This window comes from Megalops cyprinoides, chromosome 9, assembly GCF_013368585.1.
Source record: "Megalops cyprinoides isolate fMegCyp1 chromosome 9, fMegCyp1.pri, whole genome shotgun sequence".
NCBI lineage: Eukaryota > Metazoa > Chordata > Actinopteri > Elopiformes > Megalopidae > Megalops > Megalops cyprinoides.
The window spans coordinates 24,960,446-24,978,443 of record NC_050591.1 but is presented as its reverse complement, the minus strand read 5'-3'; the positions used below and the strand labels follow the sequence as shown (position 1 = coordinate 24,978,443).

Here is a 17,998-nt window from a genome sequence, read left to right as displayed (position 1 = left end):
TGATCAAATGGTCATATATGGAAATTCTGTCCAAAGCACCAACAAGAAAAACAACATTCTGATGCTTAGAGGATTCAGCATTAATACATTATGAGACAATCAGTACTAATCTACAGAGAATAGTAAGTGGGAAGCAAGCTCCTATTTTAAAAGGCCTGTGAAGATCAGGCTTTGAAGGCCTCAGAATCATATAAAATGACTCATTTGACTCTTATGTTCAGACCTCTGGGGAGAGGTACAATAGGGAAGAGGTAAAGCAACCAGGCATAAGGAACTTTTCTTTGTCTTTTTCTGCAATCTTGGGCATGGAAATGAATTATTTCAACCAGAAACAGGACTCAAATTGTATTTTGTTCATTGTAACCAAGAAAGGTCTAACAGGAAGAGCTGAAAAAATTATTCAGAGGCAAAACACGTTCAGAACAGGTTCTGTGGTTTTATACTATGCTATGTCCTGGCTGTGTACAAATTTACCACAGAATTACTATGGCTATCTTAGTCATTTTTATTGCAAAATCATGGTATTTTTTCTTGGTACATCTTCTTATGCTCTACATAACTCAATGACATGGTCATTTAACAACAGAAATGTACACCACTTTTTCTTGCTACACAATCAGAGTTTACAACAAAATACTGTAATCTGTGAACAGATAGTTGTGGTAAAATGGTGCACATTTAGCTAGCTTCGTTGGAGCCCACTTGAGGCCAACCACTTACAAATATTTGTAACCTTAGCCCAGACATTTAGTTTTAACTTATGCTTGTGACATAAATTGCTGTCATCCCTTCATAAACTTGCACTTTGTTTTCACATGCTTAAAGGTACCTATAAATGGGACATTAAAATGTGATATCAGCTTCACGTTGCCCTGGTTTTCTCAAAGGTCAAAGGATATTCATGGTGCTCACCTACTTTGGGGTGACTGGTGCCTTCAAATACTGAGGAGAGTGGGGAGGGAATGCTAGGGGTCCTGTGACAATATGTAGCTGCTACATGGCAAACTCTGGTAAATTGTGAGTGTTCCTTTATTAAGAGTTTTAAGTCATTTTTAGTATGCTGTTTTTGCAAGACATTCAACTTCCAATGTGTCTGTTAATTACTTTGATTAATTTTACCAACTTCATTGGTCTCAACAGTTTTCATTTACCTTAGTGTTCACTCCTTTAGAACACTACTTGTTTAGGGATGCTTTCACTCCAGAAGAGAACGAGATCCCGAGATCCTTGTGGCTTGTTTTTTTCCCCTTAAACTGGCCATTAAAGTATAACAAGGGTCCAAAAGTAGCTCTGGGGAAGAATCCAAAGCTACTTCACAATCTGAGATAAAGCAGTACTTCATATCCAGTTGACTCTGGGCTGTATATTGTTATCCTGATAACAACATATGTACATAACCTAGTGAGTGTACCCATTTGTCTTTTAAGCTTTCAGGCTGAAGTCCTTGTGTTAGATAAGATTTTGGCTAGTTCCTAATAGGGATGCCATTTTGTGGCCAAAATGTCTGACATAAACATAGGGAGTGAATGGAGCTCTTTGGACAATGTGTTGCTTCAAGTTTCTTTGTAGTTCTGATGAAGTTATTCCTAAATATGCTGGACACATATGAGGGAAAAGCTCTACTTTTCTGTTCTACTGAAAAATACAAATATTCATTCATATTGATTTCATCTGACACACATGAATAAAACAACCTGGACTGTTACTCAGAATACTGTAGTTAATATTTACTACTTTTATATTCTCTAATATAGTGACTGTGGATAAACTCAATCAAGCAAGCAGGAAAAAGCTACAATTTAAACAAACAAACAAAAAACTCATTCAGGTCTCTGAGCACTAGGGCAATCTCCAGTGTTACTGTTATGAACTCACATTTCCACCCAGTTTCTTTGGAGCAGTACATAGTCCTAAAGACTAAATGAAGGTAGTTCCCCTTTAATCTCCTGTCATCGAGAGTAACCCAGGTCCATGATAAGAAATTCTGTTCATAATTACAATGAACATCCAACGAACATCCAGCTGCTAAGAAAATTAAGGCTGTGAAAGAACTGTAAAATTCCACTAGATGTCACTAGTGTGCCTTAACCTTCGAGGAAGAAGATAATCCCGCTAAACAATGGTCCTCGATCAATTCAAGTTTTTCCATCACATTATAAATAGTGTTAGCTGATCCTAGATCAGTGCACAGGTGCTTGTTATTACTTGTACAATTGTAACTGCTCCATTTTAACTTTTAAACTACAAATTTAAGTTTCACCTGCTAGGTTTTAACACATGAAAACGGTGATCTGTAATATATACATACTGTAGTACTATTGTGAGAGGTAGTAAACTAGATCGGTTGCCATATTTGAATATTAATTATGACTTTTCTTTGGACTGCCATGTACATAACTACGCAGTGATTCATTTGAATAATCCAACACAATACATATAAATGATGTGTCTATAGAGATCGAACAATTCATCAGTTTTAACTGTGCAAATATGCGAGTCTTCAGTGTGATTTGGTCCGACACTCAGCGGTCAAACACTTCAGATTCCACAGTCCTCATTTCAGACTTGTCCAGACAAACGCCGCCAAGACGAACAGCAACCCTACTGAAAACTCAGTCAACTTTCCCATTTTCCACTTGTCGAAATCAGCCTGCTGCTTTTCCTGCAGCTGCTCCTTCCGCAAGCGAAGCTCCTGCTCTCGCTGGAGCTGCTGGCCGTAGTGAGCCTGATAGAAGGCGTCAAAATCGAACACCTTCTTCCCACCCATACCCGTGGCGTGTGAGTGGCGCGGCCTCTTCTGCTGCTGGGCTGTGGAGCTGCTCGGAGTTTGCGTTTCCTTAGCAGAGGGTCTTCCAGCTCCCTGTACATCAGACTGACTCAAGATGCCCCGATCATACTTCCTCCTTAGAGCGATGCTGCCCAAAACCGTATAAGCCTCGCTGATTTCTGAGAAGCGCTGCGTGGCCTCTTCGTTGCCAGGATTCTTGTCCGGATGATATATAAATGACTGTTTATAGTACGCCGTCTTTATCTGGGCTTGCGTGGCGCTTGGGGATACCTTAAGGATGTCATAATAAGCCGTTCTGCTTCTGTAGAGTGGAGGTGCCTTTGAGCTGTTGTTCCTGTCTTTCCAGCTGTATGCCCTGGAAAATGTCAATACCTGAGGAAATCCAGGCTGAACACAGATATCCCATTGCTTTTCAGATCGATTTAGTACAATGCAAAATCCTCTCTGCTGCTGGTGATATGTCATATTGGTTGTATCGTTGATGGTAGCTGTCAAAAAGCCATGATTCTTCCGATATGGCGCTACACTACTACGAATGCGTAACTGTGAAGAGGTGTCAAACGGTAGGGAAAAGACGCTGTTAGGGACCCGTCCTTCAGTCACCGGTAGTTTCTGATTGCCATGCCAGTCAAGTGTTTCGGAGTTTCCACGCGTTGAAAAGGCTGATACTTTTTGACAATCGAAAGACCACATGTGACCGCTCGAGGACTCGATACCAAATACCTTCTGGATCTTTTGTGCACATTTACTGTGCTTACATTGAACTTCCCATAAAAGCAAGTCCGTATTAGAACTACTCGACAAAAGTCGCGAAAACTCCGCATTGGATAAAACGATACCGCTAACTGTTCCGTTACAGCTTCTCTCTGCTAAGGGCTTCTGTCTAACATCTTCCTTACAGTTTCCATATTCACCAGATCTTCTCCGAGTGACCCTGTCATGCAGGGACAGCTGACATCTACAGCCATCTCCTCGAGCGTGCACGTCCTTGTGCCGGACCTTTGTACATACCATGCATCCATTAAATAATGCTACAGACAGATCCGCTTCTTTTGGTTGTTTATATTCAGTTCCAGAGAATGTGTTATTAGCCCGGCTTTTCAGAACTCTGAGTCTGTCTGCCGCCTTGCCAACTCTCCAGCTGACCTCCGCCATACTTGCAGGGAAGGAAAGAGTTGACCATAAACGCAATCAACATCCGGCGTGTCTGAAAAAAGCGTCCAATCAGAAACATGCTCACCGAACATCGTGAAGTCGCTGCCTTATGACCTAATACCATGCAGGAGAGTGTTGCCCTAATATTTTGCCTTCGCAAAAATAATTTATTTAGCCAACTCGGTAGTCGAATAACACACTCACAGTCGCGCGTTACATTCTTACTATCTGCAATAAATTAGCTGGCTACTTTACTGCAAAATCAACGGAAGGCCAAGCTATAAAGTTATCTGTGACTTTATTTGTATTCTTAACCCATGTAACTAGGTAGCCTACTCAGTGGTAACTCTGGAAGATCAAAGAATGAAGTCAGCTCTCTTACGTTTGCAGAAACTCAAACGCGCCCGATTCTAAAATGTTTTACTAATTGCTATCCTGTTCGCTAACGTAAGATACTTAGCTAGCCACAGTACTTTTTCTTTAAATTAAATCACATTTCACCGTCGCGTACATATGACGTTGCCGAGTTGAAACATGTGGGGTTGTGTGCTAATGTAGGTGCGTAGTACAGACAACTGGAAAACACAATAAACAGCGTCAGGATTACTTTTTGGTGACATCGAAACGTTTCATATAGTAACCTTTCTAAAACAAACAAAATGTCTTCGAGTTGTCGTAGACCCGAACACATGGCACCGCCAGAGGTGGTAAGTAGCTAACCTAGCAAATCTGCCTAGCCAACATATGCGTATAGTAACAGGCTTGCTGTCCTGCCTGTTGAAATGATGTCGAAAGCACAGTGTTTATAGGCTACTACTTAGCATAGTAACCTAACTAGCAGTTTATTGAGTTAGCTCATGATGTCGTTATTTTTTAAAATAACTGCAACTCACCGACTTTTTTTCCTCCCACAGTTTTACAACGACGAAGAAGCCAGGAAGTACTCTCAGAAGTGTGTATGAGTTTCTGCGCGTTTTAAAAACATTCTCCACACTACCAATGAGATTTAATCATATGCTTTTTATGTTAATGATTTTAATACCTACGCAATACAGCCTGCTTGGCAGTGTTGAGATTGCTTTGAGGATTTGAGCTCCACCGTGACAACATCATTTATCCACCTTTCATTACGATATGTCCCCATCACTCCTTGTCCATTGTTACAGCTCGCGTATGATTGAGATCCAGAGTCAGATGTCTGAAAGAGCAGTGGAGCTGCTGAACTTGCCGGAGGACCAGCCTTGTTTCTTGCTAGACGTGGGGTAGGCTCCTCTCACCGTCTTACTAAACTTTCAATGTCTGGTGGGAGCTGTGAAGATGGGTTGCGGGCAGGCACCAGAAAACCCCAGAAATATGACCTTTGCATATATGGAAGCGAGAAATGGTACATTTCTTGTATGGCAGAGCTGTTTTTCATTTCTCTCTCTTCAATGCTCTTGTGCTGTGTGACACTTCCGCATACAGGTGTGGCTCAGGGTTGAGTGGAGATTATCTGTCTGAGGAGGGACATTACTGGGTGGGAGTGGACATCAGCACTGCCATGTTGGGTGAGTAACCCCCAGCTCCTGATACCACTTAAGTGTCATAATCATTATGAACTGAACAGTTATTTGGCTCCATTGTCGGTAGTTTAAAAAGTTGAACGATCTGGCTAGGGTATGGGGTGGTGTTTTTGTGCCTCATTAAGAACATGAACTTAGTTCATCCTCTGACATGTAAGGGACATGTACTATGTTTTATGTATGTGTTAATATAGGGCTTGTGATCCATAACGTTTGTGTTGCTTTTCTCAATCAGATGTAGCCCTAGACAGAGAAGTAGACGGAGACCTGCTGTTGGGTGACATGGGCCAGGGGATGCCTTTTAGGCCGGGGACCTTTGATGGCTGTATAAGGCAAGCACTGTCCTACCTGTCTCACCATGCACAAGAGCTTGCATGTAAATTATGTCAATGAAAGAGATGGTCATGAGTGTTGCCTGTGTTTCACACAGTATTTCTGCGCTGCAGTGGCTGTGTAATGCTGACAAAAAGTCACACAGTCCCCCTAAGAGGCTCTACACCTTTTTCAGCACACTCTATTCCTCACTGGTAAGTTTTGGAGACTCATTGACAAAATTGGGCTCACAGTGGGTGTCCAGTCCTGGCCAGGAGCAGTTCTGTTGACCACAGCAGTGCAGTACAGTAGTCAGGGAATTAGTCTTGTGACCAGAACTCCTCAGGTTTCATTATTATTAAGATACTTAATCTTACTGAGTAAGGCACAGTGGATATGTGCCTTTGCTATGCAAATCACAGGCAATATTTGCAAGTGAACTTTTACCTTCTCTGTACTTATGGATTGTTTATTCATTTCATTTGGTTATGGTCTGTTGATTTAATTTTGATTTTGAGTGCTTGCTTTTCATTTGCTTAGGCTCGGGGAGCCCGTGCTGTTTTTCAGATATATCCAGAAAACTCTGAACAGGTGAGGAGTGATGGGTGTGGGCACTGGGTGTACAGCACCAGTGGTATGTGAAATAGTGACAGTTCTCTCAATTTTTACATGTACACAATATTTCAGTCAAAACACAGATCACAAGAGATTAACAAGCATAACATGTTCCAACACTGTTGTGCTCTTCTGCCTCTGCTAGCTTGAGCTGATCACAGCTCAGGCCATGAAGGCTGGCTTCACTGGCGGCATGGTGGTGGACTACCCAAACAGCACCAAAGCCAAAAAGTGAGTTCTTCCCTTCTTTGTCTCCATCTCAATGGCGGGTTTGTGTTGTTGCCGAAAAGCTTCTTAACAGTGTTTAAATCTGAACGGTGAGCAGGAACTGTGGGACAGGCTAGGAGCTGTATGGCATAATATTGTTTTGTTTTTATAGCATTGGACTGTGGGTCTTAGTGTCATGGGTTCTAATATTAATTCAGCTCTTGAACAAAGCACTTAACAAGAACAGGTTCTGTAAAAATCCAGGAATATTAAGTGGACCACAGGATTTGTAAAACTGAAACATTAAGAATTAAACGTTACACTCCTTTGTGAGAAAAATGAGTAATTGAAGAATATAACTGATCTTTAGTCTGTATCTTTTCAGTTGCATTATCATCAGAATATGTTCCTCTTAAAAACTGACACTTGCTGTTTTTCTGTCTGGCCTAGGTTCTTCCTCTGCCTCTTTGCTGGAGTGTCAGGAGTACTCCCCAAGGTACTTCCTTGTTCTAACGAAGGGTTTCAGAGTTTAGGATTTGTGTGTTTGTCTGTGCCACACTGTAATGATGATGTCTCTTCCATTGAAGGGATTGGGCTCTGAGACAGCGGACAGAGGTGTTTCCAATCAAGTCCAATTCACTGGACAGAGGTAAAGTCAGCTCATTACTGTCTTTTTTACTGCTCTTCCCAGCTTGGTTTGTGACCATATTTGTCCAGGTTGATGCACAGAACACTTATTATTAAAATGTCTGTAAATTTATGTCTGTACACAAAACAAACAAATCAAAATGTCAAAAAAGCAGCCTTTTAGTGAAAATTTCTAGTACATTAGTGCATATCTGAAATCTTTTTGATTGTATTTGAATTTATGTTATCACAATTGCTGGTAGATTGCTGGTTTCTTTTAAAGTATAATTCACCTAAAATGTTATGAATGTATAAATTGTGTCTCACCTTTACCGTGGTAAGAAGGAGAGATCATAAGAAATAATGACTTGCAGCAGGAAGTCAGAACTTGCGTATCTTCTCATTTCCTGAATTGGGGAATTATGTGCGTGGTTATGCAGGTACATAATAACCAGGTACATAATAACATTTGCTGATGTTTCCTTTGGGGAGAATGGGTGTCAGGTCTCATACTCTTACTGAGCAGAGCAAGGCTGCACATCCTTGCTCTGACGGACCTAAGAGACCGAGAAAGACAGAGGGCCGTCGTACTGCTTGGCTGTAGATGCTGCCCTGCACTTTTTCCTCCCTCTGACAGAAAAGCGGAGCCTTGCTTAATGTGTGCTTTCAGTGAGGGAGCGGAGCTAAGTATCTGACTTCAAAGGGTGAACTTTTTCATATTTCTCCTCTTTCCCCAAAGGTCTCGCTTCAAAAATTTGAAGGGGAAATCGGTGAAAAAGAGTAAGGACTGGATCCTGGAGAAGAAGGAGAGAAGACGACGACAGGGCCGGTAGTAGCCTTTACAGTGTTTTAATGAATGGAAGTTAGACCAGGGCCTCTCAGGCACAGTCCAGCACAGTTTCCAGTGCTCTTTAAGCCACCGACTCTCAAAATTGGTCCTGTCAACACAGTCAGTCAGTGACAAGGATCGAATAGCTCAGATATGTAATTTTTGCTTGTTCAAGGCTATCAGTTCATAGCAGACAGTGCACACGTAGATATTTTTGTCTAGATATATAGATCTAGGTCCATCCACAAATGTATACAGATCTTTTGTCAGATGAGAAACTTGTCATCAGCCAGAAGGTTTAACTGAATGCTAACAAAGGCCCCTTGAAATATCCTTCTTACCTGAACTGTCCTCTTAAACAAATCTTAGCCAAACCACTGGTAATATCAACTTCAAGGCAGTGGAAACCTGCTAGTGAAATGGGTATTTGAAAATGGACTGTTATGTCTGTAGTGAGCACAGTGTACTGTGAAGTGACGGGATTTACAAATACATTTTGAGTAATATTTACATATTTGATTTTTATGATGACTTCTAATGGAATGTAGAAGTCATCATACTATATCATACAACTAGATTAATAATGCAACAGTTAAATTTAGGATTAAGCTCTAGCGCAAACTGGTTGCTTTGTGTAGTTGCTTTGTGTAGTTAAGGATTAGTGGATTAGGTGAGGATGTAGTGACTGTGATGTATGGTAGTCTATTTGGTTTCCCTTGTCTAGCCACATGTTAACTTGTGGTAGGATTTGAATAGTGTTATGCTCACACTCACTGGTCTGGGAGTGTTGTTAGCCTGGTCTGACACTTATGCTCATTCAACTTCAAAGGATACACTTCTCTTTTGTGCTGGAAGTCACTCTGGGTAAGAGTGTGTGCTAAATGAATGTAATGTAAAGGATCAGTAAAAGAAAAATCATGTTTTATACAACCACAGATGTTCTCCCTTGTAAGCTGTGAAAAGCACTTTTAGTCCGTATCTGAAAGTCCCCCATCTGAGCGGCCCCATTTCCTGTGTTTCAGGGAGGTCCGAGCCGACACAAAGTACACCGGGCGGCAGAGGAAGCCACACTTCTGACCTCCAAATCAGCCTTGTGTTGCGCTTGGCTGGATTCACGGACTGCACCTCCAGACGCCTTCTGACAGCATGCCGAGGCAACACGGTTCCTGACAGATGCCTCATGTAATCCGTGCTGCTGCAGTTGGCCTGGCACAAAATGAAACGGCTCCTGTAAAAGAACCAGACTTACAAGAGGACTTTGAAGCTACATTTTCTGCCCATTGATCAAAGTGCAGACACGTTGGCTTTTTTCCCTCAGAAGGAAAAGATGCCTTTATTATTGAGGTGAACAAATGTATTAAAGTAGCAGGTTGCTCCCTTTGTTTTGAGCTTAGTGTGTTTTGGGTTCTTCACTCTGTGTAAAGGTTGTTTATTATAGTGGCATTAGCAAAGCCAACTGGAGTGAGTCAACAATGCTGCATTCAGTGAATCTTACATACATACATGCATGTTTACTGTTTAATTTTAAAGAGACCAGTTTATGTTTGAGCATTGTCCATTTATTTGTTTAACACAGTTGTCTTCTTAGCTGAGCTAAGATACAAAATAGGATTGTTAATGCAGTATATTTTTCCTCCCATCAGATATTTATACAATAGTGTGTGTGCGTGCCCGCGTATGTATAGACATTTAGTAGAATAATGGTATGTGAGTGAAGTATTCGGAGGAACACCGGGTTACTATGGTATGGTGGCTTACTTCCCAACTGCGTAATATCTCAGAGTAGCACTCATCTCTCAAAACTCCATTTTAAAATGTTGGTTGCACTAGAGCAGTGAAATCATGTCATTTAAACCCCAGCCCAACTGTTTAACCTAGAATTAGTACAGTGTCCACTGTTTTGTGTGTCATTAAGTATCAAGTACTGATTTCCAAAATGCATTCAATGGACCATTTCATAACAATGGCTCTGCATTTCCCAAAGTAAGAATCGAATAATTCATGCCAATATATAATGTATATCAGTTAAAGAAATACAGTGTTCATGCTTGCACGCAGTGCTTAAGTACATCACTGAAAAGGTTTTCAGTGTAGTTATTGCGGTTTAAAATGCGTGTGTTATAGATAGTGACGCACATATTTAGCGAGCAAACGCATTGAATATCTGCACCTTCCTCATTCCCGTCATTTTCAACAGAGGGCGCTATGGTACAAGCGAAGCAAACATCAGGGTTTCCCACACATTAACATCACAAAGCGCGGTTGGGCGTTATCTTGTGCAACCTGTTTTAGCTGTCACTTAATTCACATGATTTTACAAAACGTGAAGGAGTTATATTTTAACGTTGCTATACATGTTAGTCTGTAAAGCACTCCGTTACGTAATATATTAAAATGTTTTCTGCATGTTGGTAAGTAATGACGATGCAATTGTTGACGGCAATTCATTGGTTAAACATGCGTAGCCTCGCCTTACCTTTTCTATGTGCCACCCGTGAGTGGTGCCACCTTCCTCTGACAAAAAGGAAAATCACGTTCTCTCCCAATGAAACGGAGCGATGCGCGTACTCGACATCACTACACCCCCTTGCGCGCCCCCGCCCCTTACCGCTGCTCTTTGAAAAAGAAAAGGAAATAAGCGTTAGAAATCGAGCCGAGAGACTCCAGGAGCATCTTTGAGAAGGTACCAAGAAACTGGTTGTGAAGTCCATTGTTTTACATCATGAAAGACCGCACACTCGAGCTCAGAAGTGTAAGTAGCCTACGTTACTTATTTTTATTTAAACAAGTTTGATGACGACAGAAGCAAGCAGTGGCCTCTGTTGTAGATGTAGCAAGCGTGGAATACAACGTGCATTGCATAGTCAATGAACACGCAACAACTGGCCACAGTGTAACAGTTGGATACGTCAGTACTTACACAGTTTATTTCAGAAAAAAATAGTTATTAAAAATCTTGCTACTGTGGTCAATTTAAATATTATCTCGTCTAAGATATTATAAAGATATTGCTTTAAAATTGTTGTCGTTTGAGTTCAAATGTTTACGGTATATTACTTATATGGAGTTCAGTATAGGATATGGAAACGCTCCTGGAAAAAAATCTTGTGCGTGGTTGGAGGTGTAGCTGTACACGATTTGGTACGACTATCTAATTTATTTCATGTGCAGCACTTTAATTTAATCAAGCCCTTGACAGTCCTGACGTCTTCTGGTTGAGACAACCTGCAAGAGTAGCAACATCATTTTGTAACGAGATATTTCCACTGGTTGTTTTGCCCTTGGTGTCTGTGTTCTACAATGATGATTGATAATATGTTGATTATTCAGGCGTTGTCTGCATTCAGACAACAGACTATTATAATTAGGCGCTCTCCTCGGTCGACAATTCAGTGCGAAACGAGGTTGTGAGAGGTGAGCGGTTGGAGACCGGACTCAAACAAACCAGGCGACCATTAAAATATGCAACAATTGATTTAGAAATAATTCTATAAATGGATAGATTCCATGCAGTATACAGTTACTGTGTTTTGGCAGCTAGCATTAAGACGTCTAATAGTTGAGATCATTAAGATTGATCTGATTTTGTTAACTTTATTTTTAATAAGAACATGATGTATATATGTTCTGTAGTGGTATTCTGTATGGATTCGGCAGGGATTCGTTTCAGCATATCCTCGCGCTTGGGAAGACGCGTCTTCCCCATTGACAGCTCCGTACTTTACTGTTCTTTCTGGGTGTATTTTAGCAGTAGTGTCTTATAGCCCAGATGGAAGTTGATTTTATACATTCCCAGTGTTCATAGACATGAAGTGCCTCGTGGGTACGTGTGGCAGTGTGTGTATTTGGGAGGAGGGATGGATAGGCTATAAATATAAAATTTAATCAGAAACTCACACTCTGAATTTTAAAAGGGTGACATATTGAAATCTTGCTGGGCGGGGGTTGGGGATGCCAGTTTAGATAGGTTGCTAATTATGGCCCTGGTAATCCATAGAGATCGCTTGGTTTTGACCAGCTGTGGTCTTAATTACCTCTGTCGCTGGAGCTGTCGTCTGATGGCTTGTACTGCAGCCATTTTCTCTTCAGTTGTAGCTTTCCAAGACATGTTGATGAAGTGTTAATTATTTTTATCATGTTTTTCCTTCTCCTTTTTTTAGTTGTCTTTGCACATTAATTGCTTCCCACCTGAGGTCACCTAATTCTTAACAGTCAGACAGTGAGAGACCTGGACCTTTTTATCAGTGACATTTGCACCAAACTTCACATCAGATCACTGAAACAGTACTGAGATTAGCAGAGCTTGCCATTCACGGTTGTCCAAAGGACATTATATATGAGTATATATTTTCACTAATTAATTAAAGCTGTGTTTTGGATGTAACCTGTTTGGCACCTTGATCCTTTTCAGGGGGCAAGCCCTGCCTTTCATGGACTCCTTATTCATTTTATTTTAACTGGATAGTCATACGGGGTTAATACTTCATGCCACACATTGATTTTTATAGTGACAATTTGAATTATTTCTCTAATAGCTTTTGTTCATTTTCTGCTCCATGGTCTATTGACTATTTCAGCTTGGCCTATTAGCTCTCCCGCTGACCCCCAGTGTACCAATCAGAGCAGCCCTGTGCAAGAGCAGGTGGGGTGTGCTTCTTCCTCTAGGCTGATGGGGGAAAATTGTTTAACATTCCCTCCATTTCCTTGAAAATGCATACCTGAGACAGAGGATTCAAGTATATAAATAAAAAGGAAGAAAAAACAGAATTCATCACAGTTTGAGTGGATGTGAGGGTTAAAATCAAGCTATCCTTCATCTGACTTGCTTCTATGGCTGATTTACCTAACTGAATGATATCATGCCATCCAAACAGCAACAGCCTCTGTATACAGATAAGCAAAAGTGTGGACAGTGGTTTCGGGATTAGTCAGTGTGCATAGGTGCTTGTTTGGAAAGCAGATGAGAAAAATATAGTGGGATACACATATACAGAAAGGACAGCTTACATTAGGGCACATCACTGGCTGGTGTGAGCCAGGCTACAGTGGGTGAAAGCTTATGCAAGCATATGCATGGCAGAATGTAGCATTAATATCTCACTCCTTATTATTTGGAAACACACATTGAATTGACAGAGACATGGTATTCAGGGATTTGCCCAACAATGATGATGTAATAGAGGCCTTACATGAGGGGAGAAAACGCTGGTGGGAAACTTAATTTTCAGACACGAGTTTGCTTGTAGCACTGCTCTCTGATTCTTTGATCAAGACACAATGTTGATTTTTGTTTTCATTTCAAACAATGCCATGCACTCCATTATATTTGATTTTCCTCTCTCTGTATCAGTCTCTGTTATTGCTCTTATTGGCTATTTATGTGTTCTTGCTTTAAGAACATGGCTGTCACACCCACGATGCCAGCAGCCGCAGCTATGAGAAACAGCAGATTAGATGATATGAAAACAGGATCAGGTGAAGGCCTTGAGCCAGAAATTTAGGGTGCCAGTGTCAGCTTCAAGGCATAACCCAAACAAAAAATAAAATTAAGCTATTATGCGAAGGAGAGTTAAATTGCACATCGTTCACTGGGTAGTGGCAGAGCATTATGTTGCTACTGTATTTGTTTTGGAGATTATGGCGGCTTGAACACCATGTGCTGAACATCTGCCTCAATCCCATTTCATTTTCATTTGTTCATTAAGGCTTTAAAGCTGTCAGCTTCATGGATTGAAGCTGTCGTACAGCATACGGCCAGGTGAGCTCGACTGTGTGCTCTGCCTGATGGCAGCTATTATGGTGATGAGTCTGTCCTGTTTGTCAGCTGTCGTTGGACGCGTTTGAAATCCTGCGCATTACCGGTTCCGTCACTTAAACCTCACGATCACATATCGGGGCTTTTTTAACACGCATAATCTGAATCGTCTGTCTTGGATGGGGAGGCACCACTGGGTCCTCCTGTCCTCTCCCTGTGTCGAGAGATGGCGGCTGTCCACTAACCACAGTCAGTGTGACTGACGGGCCAGGCAAGGACAGCACTGTGGTGTCACTGTCACCCCTCACACAGGCTGGAGTTAGACATTAACTAATGGGATTAATAAGTAGAGCGAATGACCTGTGATGGTAAGAATGTGTCAGTGTACATTATTTTAATCGAGTTCTGAAGACAAGGTCGGGCTTGGGGTGTAGCTGAGCGCCATGTTTTGAGATTGCTGTTGTCTGCGTTTCTCCAGATTACCAATAAATATTTAGCAGAGGATCAAGGTGAGCTGCTCTGAGCTAAGTTGGCACAGAATAGACTCTTCACTTTCAAGGGCACATGACTGTGTTTTCATCTGGTGCGGTCATGGTTGCTTTGACAAATTGGGTTTAGAGACCCCTGAAATGGTTATATCTAGTTTTGGTTTGATCTTGGTGTGTAGACTCTAAATGGTTATGCCAGTGAAATGCTGAACTGGCCTATAGTTGCACTGCTTATAGAATGTTTTTAAGCAGCGTCCGTTGAACATTTTAACTGCGTTTATGTGGACTCTGTATGATCAATATCAGAGCAGCAGGATGAGCTGGAGGTGAGGCTCATGAGGCCACATGGCGGGCAACACTGGCGTTAAGTGCTGCAGATCTGCCCCAAACTGGACAGTGTGTTTGGGACACTGTTCACTAGACTATAGACACATGACTTGTATGTTATTCCGTGGCTGGATACACAGTAGCTTGAAATGTACAGGAAGAGGTCTAGTCAAAAAATCTATAAATTGGTGTGTTGTTGTATAGTTTTCACAATAACTCAGGGGTAAAAAGTTGGTGTAATTTGTAAGAGCATTTGTATTTTTCTTAAATAATCCTGTCTATAAACACCCATATTACACACTCTGGAGAATATGTGTCTCAGTCTGATTTGTGTCTTTAAGTGATCAGAGGCATTCCAGCTGAAAGGAAAAAAAACCCTTGCCTTGGTTACATTAGCATGGCACTGTAGATTTACAGATCCTCAGAGCTCCAGGAAGGCGGGACTGCTGCTTCAGAACCGGTCTCAAGAGTGGATCTACCTTTTTAATGCATATTCCATATAATTGAATTATAATTCATAACAGAAATTCATGTTTTTCCAGAACATAATGTAGCAGATGACCGCGCAGTGCACAGGGATATGCATCATTTATTTTAATGCCTGAGTCCATACGTATTGTGGACTGCTGCGTGCAGCCTGGGAAGGATTCATATTCACGGCAGCGTTGAGTCAACCCTAGGTGTGGAACGGATTCTCCCATTCACTCACCCTTGCGTCCCGTTTGACGAGCTGCACGCTCCGGTATGAATTGCACTAACGAAGCAGAAAATCGCTGCGCGTGTATTTCAATATTCCGAAAGACACTTGTCTGTCTTGGCAAATTATGTGACAGTGACATGAATATCCAACGCCTTCTGTCTGCTCATATTGCACTTATATTGTAATCTGGCTGATTATACACCCCCCCAATCAGAAAAAAAAGGGTTAACCAAATAAATTGAATGTGAGGATTTGTTCAGCACTAATTACAATCAATTCTATATTGTAGTCTGTGACACTAAAGACATCAAGAATTAATCATTTAAGGGTTATTTTTTTAACAATGAGTATCACTTTTGTCCAAGTTGCTTAGATATGATGTCAACACTGATGTGGGTTTCTTTTAACATTTTATAGACCTGGGGCAACAGCTTTGCCTGATTTCAGCTGTGCTAAGTTTATTCGACCAGGATTATTAGCAGTATGTGGACTTTGGACTTGCATCGTTGCCATGCTGTTTGTGAATGTGTGGCGCATGAAAGGAAATGGAAGGTAATTTCCCTGACCCCGTGAGATCTACAATGCTGCTGGAATTGAGATTCATGTGAGCGTCCTGTGGTTGGCTGGGAAATCATTGCTGTACAAGTCAAGTCTTCATCCTTCCGAAACACAATTGCCTGGGAAGCTGTTACATCCACTTTCATTCATATTTACCAACATGCCTTTCAGCTTTTGTGTCCCTCTTTGCAGACACACACCTCTCTCCTCCTTAGCATGCAGAGGCCAGTGTTGTTCAGTTTTGTGTCATGGCCCTCTCAGTGCTATGTAATGGTTACAGGACAAGTCTTTTTTCTTCAGACAGCAATTCCCTTGATAGCTCTGTTTCAGTGCACGGTTAACAGTAGTTGCCTTTTATTTTAACCTGTGAGATGTGACTGCGACCTGAAGCACTTTGCTTGTCTCGGGGCAATTAAAGGCACAGTGTTACACCAGTGTGTCCCAGCACTGAAAGCCTGATACAGACAGGTGCACATCCCTCCTGCTCTCTCTGCGGCTTATATTAAGTCTACTGTGTGGCACTGGGAGCTGGGACAAACTCATTGTTCTGCAATAAAGCTGTGCTCTCTTCACTGTCAGAGGTGGTAGAAGTCGAAGACTGCAGGCTCGCAGCCAACGAGGCAGCTGGGACCCAGTAAGTCAGCAACTTGTCACCGTGCGGTCTATAGGGACTTCTGAAATAACAAGTGTTGTCAACATCAATTACCCTTGAGAGGTGCCAAAAAACAATGACCTGGTTGTTTCACCGAAAGGACGATGACGTTTTAAAATCATCTGAAATCCTATCAATTGGAACGCATCAATTGAGATGCAGACATGTTAAAAAAAAACCTGTGAATACCGGTAATGTTAAAAAGCAGTTAATTAACCAGGTGAATGGTATGAATAACATCCCTGCTACATTGTGTTTTGTTATTGTTTATGTGTCAATGGCCACCTGCTGCTTGCAGTGTAGAAACCATTCATCCCTGCATTCTATTAGATTACTATGTGTATGATGATTCTCCAGGCTGGTAATGCAGCACACAAGGTTAAAACATTAGAGGGAAATACTTCCAGAAAAAGGTTTGTTTCTGATGCAAGGCTGCTGTGCATTTTGTGGGTGGGCGGTGGGTTGCCTTGTAAAAGTGATATTCAGTGTACAGTATAACCAATGGGTGTTGAAAATGCTTTTTATCTAATGGAATCTTTCAGTGTGAACCTGTTGCTTGTGTGTCAGTGTGGATGGAAGGGTATTGATGAGCTGGTGGATAAATGATGGCACCGCTGAAGCATTTTCCAGGGTCAGTCTTGTCAGCATTTTTTCCCCCCATAATTGCATTTAAAGCTAATGCGCAGTGCAGCCATAATATGGAAATATTATTTCCCGGTCAGTGAAAATACCATGAATATTTTCCAGAGGGAGTGAAGACAGAACTCAAAGTGACAGCACGTCACATCTGCCCACCAACCGCCTGACAGATTTCAGCAGAGGCGTGCTGACATTTTTAAAGACGTTAACCACATTGCTTCTCAACCTGGATTCCTGTGAAGATGACCCAGACCTTAATATTTTTACCGAGTGTGTCTCCAATCCTGAAAAAATCCCCTGAAGAAACTGGTTGAAAAAAAGTCCTAAGGAGAAAAACTGTAATGCCTCATGGATTTAATATAGATGGTTTAAAATGGGTCCCACTCTGGGAAATAAATAAATTATGCTACATCTCATTTATAACATTTTATAGCATTTTTCCTGTATTTAGATTGTAGATGTAGAAGAAGCAGTAGATGATTTGTGTTCGCTCTAAATTTCTTTTTTGAAAACATTGAAATGTACCTTTTAATGTATTTTTTATCACCATTCATGCTTTTATTTTTAGTGTCATAAATATTGAATGTGATGGGTTTTTTTTAATAATCAATCATCAGACTTTGATTTTCTAATGTAAATGTGCCCTTCTAAGAAAAATATCTTGAAGTAACAACTCATCCTTTTATTCACATAGCTGTTTGTGTTTTTTTTGCCAATATTGGCTGACACAAAGCGCCTGCTCTTAAAATCTTAATATACCGAAGAGGCACATGTCTCATGTAGC

General features: G+C 41.2%; 3 protein-coding genes across 5 annotated transcripts in view; 2 read left to right on the top strand and 1 right to left on the bottom strand.

Annotated features, from left to right (window-relative positions):
• Nucleotides 1-2,554: 2,554 nt before the first annotated feature.
• LOC118783689 (dnaJ homolog subfamily C member 30, mitochondrial-like) lies at nt 2,555-3,588 on the bottom strand. Its single transcript, XM_036537641.1, has one exon. It carries the CDS (start codon nt 3,479-3,481, stop codon nt 2,555-2,557), a length of 927 nt encoding a protein of 308 aa, XP_036393534.1. The 5' UTR covers nt 3,482-3,588.
• A 545-nt stretch (nt 3,589-4,133) lies between these two features.
• Nucleotides 4,134-9,723, top strand: bud23 (BUD23 rRNA methyltransferase and ribosome maturation factor). The gene is made up of 12 exons (XM_036537135.1): nt 4,134-4,650; nt 4,858-4,895; nt 5,110-5,205; nt 5,408-5,490; nt 5,741-5,837; nt 5,936-6,032; nt 6,358-6,408; nt 6,578-6,663; nt 7,090-7,135; nt 7,227-7,288; nt 8,006-8,095; nt 9,118-9,723. The coding sequence occupies exons 1-12, from the start codon at nt 4,603-4,605 to the stop codon at nt 9,170-9,172; spliced, it is 849 nt and encodes a 282-aa protein (XP_036393028.1). The 5' UTR covers nt 4,134-4,602; the 3' UTR covers nt 9,173-9,723.
• Nucleotides 9,724-10,578: 855 nt separating this feature from the next.
• Nucleotides 10,579-17,998, top strand: part of stx1a (syntaxin 1A (brain)) — a 70,170-nt gene continuing 62,750 nt past the window's right edge. Inside the window, exon 1 of one of the 3 annotated variants that reach the window (XM_036536200.1) lies at nt 10,579-10,847. In XM_036536200.1, the coding sequence (XP_036392093.1) occupies nt 10,818-10,847 (30 nt within the window). In that variant the 5' untranslated portion in view covers nt 10,579-10,817. The remainder of the gene's footprint in view (nt 10,848-17,998) is intronic. The other 2 variants (XM_036536199.1, XM_036536198.1) reach the window with 2 other exon arrangements.

Coding starts and splice junctions, on each gene's coding strand:
- LOC118783689 (XM_036537641.1), bottom strand. CDS start 3,481: ATGTGGTCTTTCGATTGTCAAAAAGTATCAGCCTTTTCAACGCGTGGA.
- bud23 (XM_036537135.1), top strand. CDS start 4,603: ATGTCTTCGAGTTGTCGTAGACCCGAACACATGGCACCGCCAGAGGTG. Junction 5,491..5,740: donor CATCAGCACTGCCATGTTGG/GTGAGTAACCCC, acceptor TTTCTCAATCAG/ATGTAGCCCTAGACAGAGAA. Junction 7,136..7,226: donor TGTCAGGAGTACTCCCCAAG/GTACTTCCTTGT, acceptor CTTCCATTGAAG/GGATTGGGCTCTGAGACAGC.